General features: G+C 39.5%; 3 protein-coding genes across 5 annotated transcripts; 1 reads left to right on the top strand and 2 right to left on the bottom strand.

The window, feature by feature from the left end:
* The first annotated feature begins 432 nt into the window (after positions 1–432).
* Positions 433–6429, top strand: LOC105457786 (cationic amino acid transporter 4). Of its 3 annotated transcripts, XM_011702645.1 has the most exons (10): positions 433–585; positions 984–1136; positions 1537–1785; positions 2234–2569; positions 2814–3060; positions 3149–3545; positions 3752–3974; positions 4071–4232; positions 4392–4608; positions 4888–6429. In XM_011702645.1, exons 2-9 carry the CDS (start codon positions 995–997, stop codon positions 4568–4570), a joined length of 1935 nt encoding a protein of 644 aa, XP_011700947.1. In that variant the 5' UTR covers positions 433–585; positions 984–994; the 3' UTR covers positions 4571–4608; positions 4888–6429. The 3 variants fall into 3 exon arrangements, with proteins under 3 accessions (XP_011700947.1, XP_011700946.1, XP_011700948.1); XM_011702644.1 differs by having other exon boundaries at positions 4392–6429; XM_011702646.1 differs by lacking the exon at positions 433–585 and adding an exon at positions 728–769 and having other exon boundaries at positions 4392–6429.
* A 92-nt stretch (positions 6430–6521) lies between these two features.
* On the bottom strand, positions 6522–11223 carry LOC105457785 (acetyl-coenzyme A transporter 1). The gene is made up of 9 exons (XM_011702643.1): positions 10455–11223; positions 9756–10045; positions 9515–9669; positions 9156–9349; positions 8896–9080; positions 8697–8814; positions 8379–8594; positions 8115–8290; positions 6522–6685 (listed from the first exon to the last, which is right to left on the bottom strand). Exons 1-9 carry the CDS (start codon positions 10671–10673, stop codon positions 6664–6666), a joined length of 1575 nt encoding a protein of 524 aa, XP_011700945.1. The 5' UTR covers positions 10674–11223; the 3' UTR covers positions 6522–6663.
* A 139-nt stretch (positions 11224–11362) lies between these two features.
* Positions 11363–13747, bottom strand: LOC105457816. Its single transcript, XM_011702699.1, has 7 exons — positions 13494–13747; positions 13230–13382; positions 13053–13160; positions 12520–12778; positions 12233–12424; positions 11676–11824; positions 11363–11603 (listed from the first exon to the last, which is right to left on the bottom strand). Exons 1-7 carry the CDS (start codon positions 13745–13747, stop codon positions 11471–11473), a joined length of 1248 nt encoding a protein of 415 aa, XP_011701001.1. The 3' UTR covers positions 11363–11470.
* Positions 13748–14105: the final 358 nt, after the last annotated feature.

Here is a 14105-nt window from a genome sequence, read left to right as displayed (position 1 = left end):
AAATTGTTGAGATTATCGGGGGTTTAATTCTTCAAGGTTTAAACTTCCAGACTTAAAAAAATGTTAAATATTCTTGGAATTTCAATTAATATCACCTAATATTATTTTCTTTGCTGATTACATTTTACCGATCGATATATAATATTTATATAATACTTTATCGATTTTCAAAGTGTAATTTCTCGTAAATTCAAATCAAGACTTAATAAAAGACGTAGAAATAGGGAATTAGGAAATATTTGAAAATAAATATATCTAGAATAAATTTTGAAATCGCGTCAGCAAAAATCATGGAAATTAAATTTATAAAAGCGATATTATTATTTTAATATTCCCGTCTATTATTTAATCATCTCCCGTTCTTTAGCTGTATTATTAATGCTCCCAGCGCTATTGCTTTTTAACATCTGGGACCGGCTCGCGATTGGCCGTCCGTTGCGCATGGCATTCGCACAAGAGCATTACATCCCTTATCCCTTTATATCGCGAGCCATACGACCCCCTCGGCGTCGTCTATCGCGGTTGCACGGTCCGCAGCGGCACGTAGTCGACGGTCTCGTCGTCGGATGTCCGTGTAATTACAACGTAAGTACTCTTCGCCAAGCCGCGAATACATTACCGCCGCATCTCGACGTCCCCTCAGGACACCCCGGGATCGCTTTTTTTTTTTATCGATCGCCCGCCGCGAAAGTGCGTATGTGTGCGCGACGTTCGACGCTGCCTATACCTGTCATCGCCGTGACATATTGTGCCGAAACACCAAATGACGGTTTTTATATTATCGATTTTTATTTATTTTTACCTAACGGACATTCGCCAGGCATCTCACCGAACTCTCTTTCGCGGTTCTCTCGCTACAATCAAAGTACATTCGACTAATGTTTTTTTTTTTATTTAAAAAGCGCAATCGAACGATCTCTTTTTTTTTTCTCTTCGACCAAGCAGGGTGTCATCGGTAAGCCGGGGACTGAAATCTGTTTCAGGATCCGTTATCATGCCGTCGGTTCGCAAGATGATCCTGGACCACGTTATGTCCGGCTTGTACAACAAGATGTGCCGCCGGAAGAAGCTGGAGGGCGACTTGCTCGAGACCCCGTTGAAGAGGTGTCTCTCCACCTTCGACATCACGTTGCTCGGTGAATATATATTTTCATAGCACGAATCAACTTTGTGACGGATTACAACAAAAAAAAAGAGAGAGAAAAATATATTCACAAATGTGATGCGTCTTACTTTGACGTGTAACTGCCTTTATACGTGATGTATGCGAGCGATATGCATGCTTGCCATTATACGCGCGCATTATCGCGGTGATGATAAGCGTAACAGTCCGGAATAATAGCCTTGAGTGAGATATGTCGCGTTAGACAACGGTACGGACTATTAATAAAAATAATAATGAAGCTAAGCTTCACAAGGGAATTACGCTTGGGGCGAGATTTATATAACGTAACTCGCTCGAAAGTTAATAAATGTTAATTACCACAGTTCCCCGCACCTCTGGTGTGCACGTGTATAACGAATCGGGATTTCCAGGCGTGGGTCATATGGTCGGCGCTGGAGTTTACGTGCTGACGGGAACGGTCGCCCGCGACATCGCTGGACCCGGGGTGATCTTTAGCTTCCTCGTGGCTGGTTTCGCTTCCGTTCTGGCTGCGCTTTGCTACGCCGAACTGGCCGCCCGAGTGCCGAAGGCGGGCAGCGCGTACGTCTACACTTATGTCTGCGTCGGCGAATGTTGGGCCTTCATCGTAGGATGGAACCTCATCTTGGAGCACATGATCGGTACTCGAGCCTGTTTCTTGTAGAGAATCGGAAACATTTATCGATAGGAAGTTAATAAAAATGAGCAAGAAGATCAAATTAATCGTCCTCTGAAAATTTTCTAAGTAAACTTTCTTCTGGTATTCTTCATATAATTTTTCAGAATTTCTATACGTATACCTATCATATTTATTCTGAAATATTCTAAAATTTTTCATTTTATAATTTCCAAAGAAAACTTATAAAATCTGAAGAAATTTAAGATATTTTTTTATAGAAATATTTATAAATTTCTAATATGAAAAATTCTTAAAAATATGAAATAAAAGAGTTTCTCTAATTATTGAAATAAAAGAATTTTTTTTCATCCCAGGATAGTCAAATATCAAATCAAACGTCAGTATAATTAGCGGCAAGGACGAAAATAAAATCAGATTAATTAATGCGATCTTTTTATCGTGCTAATTAGGTGCAGCATCAGTGGCGAGGGCTTGGAGCGGATATGTGGATTCGTTGGTCGGCGGTGCGATTGGCAATTATACTCGCGACATGATGGGTGGATGGACCATGGGAGAGCCGCTGGGCGCCGTCCCGGATTTTCTGGCTAGCGGATTATGCCTGGCTTACGCGTTACTTTTGGGAGTAGGTGTGAAGACCTCGGCGACGGTGAACTCGTTGCTGACTATTATCAACCTCGCGGTGATGGGACTGGTCGTCATTTTGGGTATTTATTACGCGGACATTACGAACTGGAGCAGTCAGAACGGTGGTCTTCTGCCATATGGTTTCGCCGGCGTAATGGCTGGTAAGTTATCTCGAGTATAGACTGGCTAAACAAACGCGCCGTAAAATATAGATAGACTCGTGATTTCGCTAATCTCGCGATTTCGCATGGAGCATACGCGAGATAAACGCTTAATCCGATAATTATATGATATTGTACTAGAAATTATACCTACAAGATAAATGGTTTATATATAGTATTACTCTGTGCACACGCGTACTCACCGGTTGAAACGAAGATATTAAATTTTTGACGCGTTATTCAGGTGCAGCAACATGTTTCTACGCCTACGTCGGCTTCGATTCGATCGCGACTTCCGGAGAGGAGGCTCGCGATCCGGGACGGAGCATTCCGCTGGCGACGATACTCTCGATGGCGATAGTGACCGTTGGATACATGCTGGTCAGCGGCGCCCTGACCCTGGTCGTGCCGTATTGGGAGATTAGCCCTACCGCTGCTCTTCCGGAAGCCTTCTCGTCCAGGGGTATCCCGTGGGCTAAATATGTGATAAGGTGGGCAATTTCATTTTAATTTTAATTTCCGTGATTTAACATAATTTCTTGAGATGCACACTGTGCAATTGAAAACTGGCTTTGGCAGCGTGGGCGCCCTTTGCGGAATGACGACGACTCTCTTCGGATCCCTGTTCTCCCTCCCGAGGACGATGTACTCCATGGCGAACGACGGTCTGTTATTCGGCTTCCTCGGTCGTATCAACGAGCGCACGCAAGTGCCGGTGTGCAATCTGATCATAAGTGGACTGTTCAGTGCCTTAATCGCTCTACTATTCGATCTCCACCATCTGGTGGAGTTTATGTCGATGGGGACTCTGCTCGCGTACACCATCGTGGCGATTAGCGTTATCCTGCTGCGGTATCTGCCCGAGCATCAGCCGTCCGAGCATCAAGCGAGCGTCGCCGGTACGCCGAGCAGCGGTTGCTCCTCGCCACCCACGGAGGAAGCGGACTCCAGCAGCATCGCGTCCGTCAAATCCGAAGTGAGTGCGCCGCGAGTGTGCTTTTATTCAAAATTATGGCGTCTTAATTTTGCATGATATAACTTTAAAATATTTGGTTTCTAGGAAATATAAATTTTTACAAAGTCAGCGTCTACAAACCCCGCCCTAATATAACATTATACGCACAGACAACTCTTAGAACTCTTCTAGATAACAGATTATTAATATAAAACGTTTGTATATAGTTGCTGTGCGAAGGATCCGGCAGATTCAAGCCGCGATACGCCTGGCTGGAGGACTTACTGGGGGATTACGATATTCGATTTGTCATAACCATGTGTCTACTTATCTACACGGCAACCTGCACCTTCCTCAGCACTTTTATGATGATATCACTCGATACGACAGTCCCGTTCATGAAGAGCGACTACTTGTTTATAGCAAGCTATTTCCCGCTATCTATCGCGTGTAAGCTCATCTTTCAATTTTTCTTTTCGGTTCTGGCATAGATGGATGAAATATTGTGTGATATCTCAATTTTATTTGTTTGTTGTTTGCTCGCAGGTCTTTTCGTAATTGGTGCCCACAAGCAAAATCCACCCAATGGAAAATTCCGAGTGCCGCTGGTGCCCTTGATACCAGCGTTAAGTATTCTCTTCAACATCGGTCTGATAATGCATCTGTCGCAAATGACGTGGCTACGGTTTTTCGTATGGATGACAGGCGGTATGTCAATTACAATCCTATATTATTCATATGAATAAGACGTGAATTAAAAATGCAAAAATTAGACATATAATATAAATGTAAAAATAATATATATAAGATATATTATAAATTTTAATGAATCTCAATTTTTTAAATTTCTCTTTGACTCTTTTTCAGGAATGATGATCTACTTTCTATACGGCATCCATTATAGTAAAGAGGCCGCCGCTACTCCAAACTCATACTCCGTTCTAATGGCTACCTCAGAAGCCGAGAAAGGCACGAAATGGGGATCTACGTTACGAGTCAGTCCGAAAAATGACAAATCACCTATTCTGAGCGAGGATGTTGACTAGAAATAAGTCATATATATTTTTATCAATTGTTTCCCTTATCCAGTTCGCCAGTGGAGCCGCGGAAGTAGCTTGAATTTTTTAAACTGAAATAACTATTTAAGCTGTCGACAACGAAACATTACACGTAAGACTGTAACGCAATGCGAGTTATAACGTAGGCTGCTGGTGCATCGGAGTATACCTTTAATATTCAACAGCTCTTTATTAACGCACAATTAATGCATCCGGTTACAATGCCACAATGTGTTATTCTTTTATATATCGAAAATCTGTTCTGTATTTTTCGTTTACCGGCCACATTTTTCCACTTCGGCGGCTCCACTTTATATGTTGCTTGAAATTCAAAGTTTATGGAGCATATATTTTGTAAATATTGACCTCAGAGGAGCTTTTTAGCTCGTGCATTTTAAAGTTTCCTTGAGAAAGTTTTTGTCTGGTACAGAAAAACTATTTTTGGTACTTAGCTCTTGTTCGACTAATCATATGATAGCGATCCCTACTATAATTTTAAGCTCATATTCTTACTTCTTAACGAATCAACGAAGTATTATCGTTCTTTCTTTTTTAAATGATTATTGCTATTAAAGTCGCAAAATTAAGCAATGTGTTTAATACGAAACATTACGTTTCGTGTTGTTAATGCTTAACGAACTTGGAGAGAAATGTAACTTATCTTTCAGTACATCTGTTATATATTTTACGCACAAACATCGATGAAAACTCGTCATTTCTCTCATTACGTGTAGCTTTATTTTAGCGTAAGTATCGATTAAGGATATAGATAAAAATTATTTCTTCCGTCATGACAAGAATAATCAAGTTTTCTCACGTTATCCAATTATATTCAAATTCAATAAGCAACAGTTTATACTCTCATTTGGCATAAATTTACATTTGCGCGATTTAATCTAAAAATAAAAAAGAAATTTATGAATTTCTCAATGTTTAGATTAAAATTATTTATATTACACGTTAAAAAATGTGTATACTACTTGTTTTCTTGATTCACTAGTCAGTTAATTAACAGAATTAATAATAATGCCGTAAAGAATAATTAGAGCGTAACACGTTTCGCGAAAGATTTATTCTGTAATAGATGCTATTTAAATAATGTATTATCATTTACTTATCTATAATTATCTATAATTGCCTTTATTAATCTAATAATTTGTGTGCATTGTGTACGCACACATACTGTGCGTAAAGTATAATTGCATGATGTTACGTGGAAAGTATCTATATAACAATATACGTAATATCGATGTGTTAACGATAGAGATATCGTTAAGATGCTATAAAAGACAAAGGGCATGCTTAAACGTATAGTTCAGTATGCAAGTTGAATTTATTTATTAAGAGTCGTTTATATTCTTTTGATGTAAAAACAAATGATAAATATAGATGAGCAATGCAAAGTCTTCAAAGCAGACAGACGATGTATATTCCGCAACTGATGATTACTATTGCAATTATATAAAACACATTCGGACCGTTTCTTGTACGGAATGATCTCGAACATTGATCAAATGAACGATTGAAAGTCCAATTGTTTATTTATAAAAAAATTTCTTAGCGAATAATTCTCCTCATCTCTGTCTTCAATTACTGAAACTTGACTTGACAAACTCCTGCATGTAGATGTAAAGTAATCCGTGCGATCGAAAATCTACATTCCTCACGATGATACAAATGTAACAACGTTCGTACAATTGATTCTCGTTATAATAGTGCACGATATTGTCCTTATGCAACACATTAACCGTTATAGTATCCACGCGAATGACGTCTACCTACAGAGATATATCTATATATAATGATACGACTATATACCTGATTAAACTCGTATTCATACCTGATAATTCATTTTCATGGCTGTGACTGCGTTTATTTTCTCTATATTGCCGTTAGGAGGGTATAAGAGAGTTCAAATAAAACATATATATACATCAGCTCCAACCTTTTATATGAAAAACTTTTATTAACATCCTGCGTTAAATGCTTTGTCATGCGTTCGTTATGCGTAAAATATTTTTAAATATATTTACAGTAGAAACTGCGAACACGCTCGTCACACACATGTTCTTCATCTGTTTTTACAAAACTTCTATGAAATATCTGTAAGTATTCCGTGCAAAATATTATTATTTTGAAACAATACGCTGCTCGCAGAGAGATAACAAATTGCAGAGTTTACAAATTGCGCGCATACAAATTTCATCTAAATGACACACATTAATAACATCTTGTAAAAAAATAATATATTCCGCTTGTGATGTAATTATTTCGGAAAACATTTGACTCATTGATTGTTACAAATAAATATGTATATATAACAAATATATATGTATATACGCATATATAACATATATATATACGGAAAATAAGTACGTATCACCATACATATTTCCTTATACAGGGTGTTTGAAAAGTGCCGGGACCCCTTAATATTTCGGAAACTAAACGTGTTTTGAGAAAAATGTTTTAGACAAAAATTGTAGGGCTTAAAAGAATGTATTTAATGATTTTATCCGTTTGACTTTTCAAAGTGTCCGAATAATGGCTAAAATTTTTTGAATGTTGTTCAGGGACTCGAGATTTACTTAACCAAAAAATACTTTATTATAGTGCTTTGGAAAGCTCTTGACACCAGCTATTAGATTGTGGAATAAAAAATAGGGCGTTTCATTTAAAAAAATTAATGTAACCTTTACCTAACTTTGGTGACGTCACTCAAGGTCAAATGGATAAGATCATTAAATAGATTCTTTTAAGCCCTACAACTTTTGTCTAAAATATTTTTTTCAAAAACGCTTAGTTTCCGAAATATTAAGGAATCCCGGCACTTTCCAAACACCCTGTATGTATATATAATAAATATTTTAATAACATATTAATAACTAATGTCAAATATATAGATATATATACTATATAATTTTTAAATACTTCAAGTATCACTAAATCATATTTCGATCAGAACTCGAATTAAAGAAATCAGGATGACAACCGTTGGAGATCCTTTCAATTATGCACGGAATGTTATTCATGTTATTTGAAATTATATGATATCGCATTATGGTTTTCTCTTCGTGTGTGGGACCTGTACTATATATATATATCTATAATAGATATTGCTTCCCGAGGCGAATGGATCGTTATCGATTCACCTCGCGCGCCCACTCTCTAAACTGGAACACTTGGTAAACGTACAGGAAAATAACGCATGCACACATGCCCCACATATGGGTAAATATAAAGTGTGTCCATATAGTTCCTATGGGAATCTACATCAACGCGATTGTTAAACAAATTGGACTTATTAATTTAACACACCTCAATGTGAACGTTCTCGATATATAGCACCAGGGTAAACTGTAACGACTAATTGTTACGGATAAATGATAAATTACGCTAGTAATTGGATCTGACCTACAGAGGAACTACAGTATGGATACACCGTATATGTAACGACACGTCGAAGAGAATTTCCTAGCAGTTTTACAGGTACCAGTGTTAACGGATTTATAACACTGTGCTGATATGTTACCTGTTGTTACGGGTAAGTATGATTTTCCAAGCGGACATCGGTTTCGCCTGTAATATATTAATTTTTCTACGACCCCACCTGAGCCAGGAGAAACCTATGATTAGGCAGAGGATGCTCTCTATGTAATAACCGTCGAGCTGCATAGTACAAGTACCATTGTTGGTATTAGCGCAGAGCTGAAAAGACAATGGACAATTTTTATGTCGGTGATCTCTTTAATATACGGCAGAATAGAATTAAAAAAAAAAAGTTGTCGCAACCAACCTCTCTCTCCGTAATTGTGCTACAGTCATTTGCATAATCGGTACTGCATTTTCTAAATGTTAATGGATCGACAAACCAGAGCGCGGCCGTGGCAGGCCAATTTCCACCAAGATTGCACAAAGTATTCAGTAGAGTCATGTAAGTACCACCAACTGCCGGATCGCTTACCTTCGCGAAGAAAGCCATTGACGCCACGAACATACTACTCGCGGAAATCTAAAGTGAAGAAAAAAAGGAACATTATAGTCCTCCTCGATATAATTACTGAATCCAAATTGGACATTGATTGAATAGATCTGTACTTTGTATAATATTTACCTGGTGTATAAAGTAGAGGCCTATCAATACCACAAAATAATAGGCTGGAACATGTCCATTCATTACAACGAGCGGTGTAAACCACACCAAAAGCGCCGCTATTAAGCCGAAAGCCAGCCTGCATCATACAAATTTAAAAGTGTCAGCCAAACTAAAATCTGTATAAATTTCATTGTCATTCATAAATCATATTAATTACCTGTAAGGCATAGCTTTCATGTAAACATCCATAGGTCTGGGCCCAGCGGTATATTTCGAGATTATTAGTGGCAAAATTATTTGCAACGGTATCATGGGCACGGCCATGAAAGCAAATTTCTCTTTGGGAAAACCGGCTTCTATAAGCTTTAAGCTGGTCACAGCATCACAGGCTGAAAATCCGATCTGCAGAAATAAAACGATTAAGTGAAATATAATGAAATTTGTGTTACAAATTATAATTGTAAATTAGTATTTAACCTTTGCAGTTAAGAGAAATATAATCGTGGTCTTTATAGCCGGTAATTTAACTATGTCCCACAGCAGTTTGTATGCGTGCTTAATATCCATATTTAATTCTTCGCCTCTGGAAATTCTGCCTTTATCTTCGTGCTTGAACAATGCAATAAACGTTGTCGTGACAATAAACGTCCAGCCCCAGAAGTATAAAAATCCTAAAAAATAATAAAATATGCTCATTACAATCCAAATATATATATATAAATATTTACATATATATTTACATTACACGTTATTTATATATATATATATATATATATATATATATATATATATAAAACGTGTAATGATAATCTTTTTGACTGCTAGGCTCTTCTTACCAGGCAGAGTTAATATGCCCTCATCAGAAGGAGTAGACCTTAAGTAACTATTACAAAATTCAGCGGACTCCAACGAAATAAATAAGACATAGCCAATGAAGTAGCCCGCCGTTTGGCCGACGCTGTTGCAGGTAGACGCATATCCAACGTTGCACCTTAACAAAACAAATCATAATTAAGCAGGCCTCGTGAAAATATCGCTGACGCACGTACACAAGATTTGAATATTTCAGGAAAGTACCTCTTAAGCATTGTAAGCGCCCAGCCATCTACTACGATGTCCTGAGTCGCGGCGAGTACGTTCAAGAAGAAGAACAATGCGGTCAACATTTCGATATTGGGCTTCTCATGCTCCTTACCCAACCAGGGATCCACGTAATTCGACAGAAGGAGCATAAACATACCCATCAAGTACTGGGTGGGAATCAACCAAGTTTTTCTCCTTCCAAATTGTTGCAAAAAAATGGAATCTACTAAGGGCGCCCAGAAGAGCTTCAACGAGAACGGCCATTGTACGAAACTAAATTCTGCCTGTGTCAACAACGTAAAAGTAGTTTCATTACTTTCTGTTTAAGCTCTTCATGACTGTTATAAAACAATCTAATAATTTTCGAATATAATTCGAATATAAATCAATTCTATTTGATAAAACAAAGTCAATATTTATAGTCTTATATTCAATATCACCATCTCGAGACGCTAAATCATTTCATTGGCTTAATGGAAATCTTAAAACTGTTCTTAGATCAGACTTAGATCAGACTTACACTCTATATCACTCTATATTGATGTAAATGTTGCACATCGTAAATAGAGTTGTGTACCTCGTCAACAAATACCGAGGAAATGATATTTCCTATCTTTTATCGCTCCCATATTGTCCTTGACTTACTCTTATTCGCAGGATAACCGTGCGTCGTGGAGGAAAGCTTTCACGTACCTGTTGCCGATAGGAAACCCTTCTGTTCTGCAAGAGCATGGGGATCGAGCCGCACAATCCCAACGGGATACCCTGCAGCAGGTAGAGGAAGAACAGGATCGCGATGTTCTTCTCGTCCCCGCGCAGATCAGAGGGCTCCTGGACGCTGCTCGAGTCGACGGCGCCATCCTCCGCCGAGCGGTCTTCCTTTTCCAGTTTCCTCCTCATATTGACATCCATACGACGAGCGAGCCAGCGAATGTTCACGCTCTCGTGCCACGTTCGCGGGGGACCGCTGGATGATTTTTTCAAGGTTATCGCCGTATTAAGGTTAGGCTCTCCGCTCGTCACCGCATATCGCGGACGAATGGACGGGCGCCGCGACGTCGGGACGCGTCGACGACGATGACAATTCGTTCGGCGGCGAACGGGCGAACGTTTTTTTTAATCGGCACTCACGCTGGCCGACGTTGACGACGCGATCATCGCGGATCCCATAACCTTTCGCCCGCGGAGTTACCGAGATTAACGAAGGGGAGAACGAAATGTGGAAATGACAGTTCGCAATGTTAAATTCCGATCCTCCACCTTTCTTCTCCTTACATCGCGACGAGACGAGAAAATGTGCGGGGAAGCGAAGTGAGAACGGCACGAGGACGGGGGGGGGACTCTAAACACTGTCGCGTTGCCACGTTGTCTCTTATTAGGACACGTCAGTTGTAACTTGTGTTTTTTTTCCCGTGCAACGTCACGACACGTGCGTGTACGATTACTCGCGGAGGTTGCCAGAAGGCCAGATGGCGCGTATCGAAGCGCCACCTCGCCACCACCTTGCGTGCAGGTCGGTAAAGTCTGGAGGGAAGTTTGAATGAAGCGCTCTCTCTCTTTCTCTCTCTCTCTCAGGTTCTTAAATTGCGACACTACGATCGTACGAAGAGATTTTATTTCATTATTTTTTTTTTGCGTGCGTGTATGCATCCTCCTTTGTCAAACAGTCGGATGAGTGATAATAATCGTGTGATTACAACAAGTCTTATTCAAGCTTTCCTTATATAATTACAGGTAAACAAGTCGCAGCTCTCGTTTCCCGACGCCACGCCGACCGCCAACTTGATCAGGTCCTTCACGTTTGCGCTCACCGTTTTGGTATTAAGCACGTTGTCTCGTATTCTGCAAGAATTCGAGTTAGTCAATTAGATGTTTGGCATCTCGAATTATTTAGATACTGAGAAGTCTACGTACAAATCGGTAAGGTGATATTTTCGACTTGTGGTCACGACCTCGACGTCCTTTCCGAGATCGGACAGATAGTCCTTTTGGATTTCACAAGTCAATCTGGCGACGCATCTTGGAGAGACGATTAGTCTGTCGCTTGAGCCATCTTTTCGTATCTATACCCATTAAAAAAAAAAAAAAAGAAAATAGCTAATTACTCGGTGAAATTTTTGCTGAAATTATTTCAGTGTAATATTTCAGAGAATTTGTGTACAAATTTCACAATTTCTATATGATTTTATAATTTTTCAGAAAACTTCTCAGATTTTTTTTACATGCAGAATAGGAACACTTTTAAAAAATGAGAGTTTATATCTTTTTTAAGATTTCTCGTTCTACAATATAATTTCCGAAGAAAATTTACAGAATCTAAAGAAGTTTAAAACTTAATATTTTTTAAAATAAATTTTCATAAATTCAAAATATGAAAAATTCTTAAAAAAAATATTGCTGAGATATTATCAAAAATCTTGTTCATCAAGAGTAACGTTTCTACGCGGAGAAAGTTTCTTGCCGTTACGAACCTTAGCTAAATTTTCCTTCAACATGTACAAAATGTAATCCATTTGGAAGTCGGTCTGCTCTTCCTCGGGGAAGGTCTCCGATCTTTTCTTCCTACCGGACACAATGCCGATTGGCAGAAGAACCGGGTTCGAAGCTAACGCCGCTGCTGCTCCGATCAGCGCAACACCCGCTAGAGCCTTTAACGCTATCGCCTTAACGAATAAATATAATTATAATTCTTTATTCATTTCTCCAATCGATTTTCATTTCTGCGTAAAAAATATCAATTTCCCCTGAATATATACACCTTTTGCGCGTGAATATTTCCTTGCGGCACGCTTGCATCCGGATAAGTTCCCGGATCGCCGGGGCCGAACTCGTCACCGTCGGCCAATGTTCCCGAAATCCCGTAGCCGCCGATCGAACCCCCATGTCCACTCGGTCTTCCGTAATTCCCATAACCGCTAACGCCATAACCGTATCCTCCACCGTTTCCCGAGCCGTATCCCAAAGCGCTGGGTCTATTAGAAGTTTCACTTGCGTGCACTGGACGCGGTCCATTATACCTTTCGTTTTCAACAAAATTAATAATATAAAATGCAATTATAATGTTTAACGTCGGAGTAGCACGTATCCTCCTTTTCTCACGAATTTTTTTAAATTTCTTTAAACTTTCATAACTTTTTTTGCACAAAAACTAAATCTTTTAATTCCGCAAAGGAAAACCTCTCTCTGTCTCTCTCCCCTTCCTCTCTCTTTCTAGTCCTCACCGAGTTAATACAGACGGTCCGATGGAGATTAGCGGAAAATTTATGGTCGCGGGAAGTTGGGTAAATTTACCTGTCTCCCAGCTGGCTTCCTGCGTAGACTCCGCTTCCGCTTCCTCCACCGGGCCTGCCGCCGCTTCCGATGGAACCTGGGGGCCGACCTTGTGTTTGCCATCCGTATCTAAACGGAAACGTTGCACTCTAAAATTTTTTTTCATACGGCCTTTCAAAAGGTAGCATTTATCACTACCTGTCAATGTGGTGTCGCTGATCGCCATATTGGGAGGGATACCGTCCGGCCTCTAAAGAGATCTTGTAATTATAATCCGGTCGTGTCGATCCATTGGAACCGTATTTAGAGCCGCAGCAGTTGGAACTTGCAAATAAAAATATTCCGAATAATCTGAATTGTTAATTAACGAGCGAGTCATTAATTTCTCTATCGCGTTTTAGATTTTTAATTATAACGTTTAAGAAAGAAAAAACTGCGAGATTAGATCGAAAGTATTGAAACTTATCTCTTTCAAGACTCGTGTCGCGATGTAAGACGGTTCTCGGTTTCTTGTCCGTTTTCTTTGTTTCTTCGTCGTCGGCGCTATCGAGAGCAATCTCCGACGAGTTTTTACCGTGAATGACGTTCAGCAGGAATCGATCTTGCGAATCGGACAGTCTCTTCGGATTTTCGGTCGTCGTCGTCGTGTATTCACTTTTCTCCGCTAGCGCGCAACAAGCGCCGAAGATGACAGAGAGAATTAGAACGTGCGTCATCGTCACGAGTATTCCACTTGCTGCTCGAGAGCGCGAAACGTTCCGGATATCGAGTATCGAGTACTATACAAGTAGTTCCGACGTTGCAAGAAGTTTCGAACGAGCGTTCGTTCTAACGCTAAGGACGACACAAAAGTGGCTCTCTAATTTCTCAAGTTTCACCTATTTATATAGCAGTCATGCATGGGATGCTGTCGCGTATTCACCCCACAGGGACGAATCTAGAACTTTCCTGCCGTAAAATCTGTAAAAATACAGGAAGTCGGAAAGCAGAAGTTACTCTCTCTATATTTTTCCTGTATTTTTTGTATCTTTTTTTAAGTAACAGAAGGTTTTACTCAAAAAATGTTCTACAAAC

The sequence above is a fragment of the Wasmannia auropunctata genome, unplaced genomic scaffold (genome assembly GCF_000956235.1).
Source record: "Wasmannia auropunctata unplaced genomic scaffold, wasmannia.A_1.0 LD335047.1, whole genome shotgun sequence".
NCBI classification, from domain to species: Eukaryota; Metazoa; Arthropoda; class Insecta; order Hymenoptera; family Formicidae; genus Wasmannia; species Wasmannia auropunctata.
The sequence above is the reverse complement of the archived record's forward strand: the minus strand, read 5'-3'. Positions and strand labels throughout refer to the sequence as shown.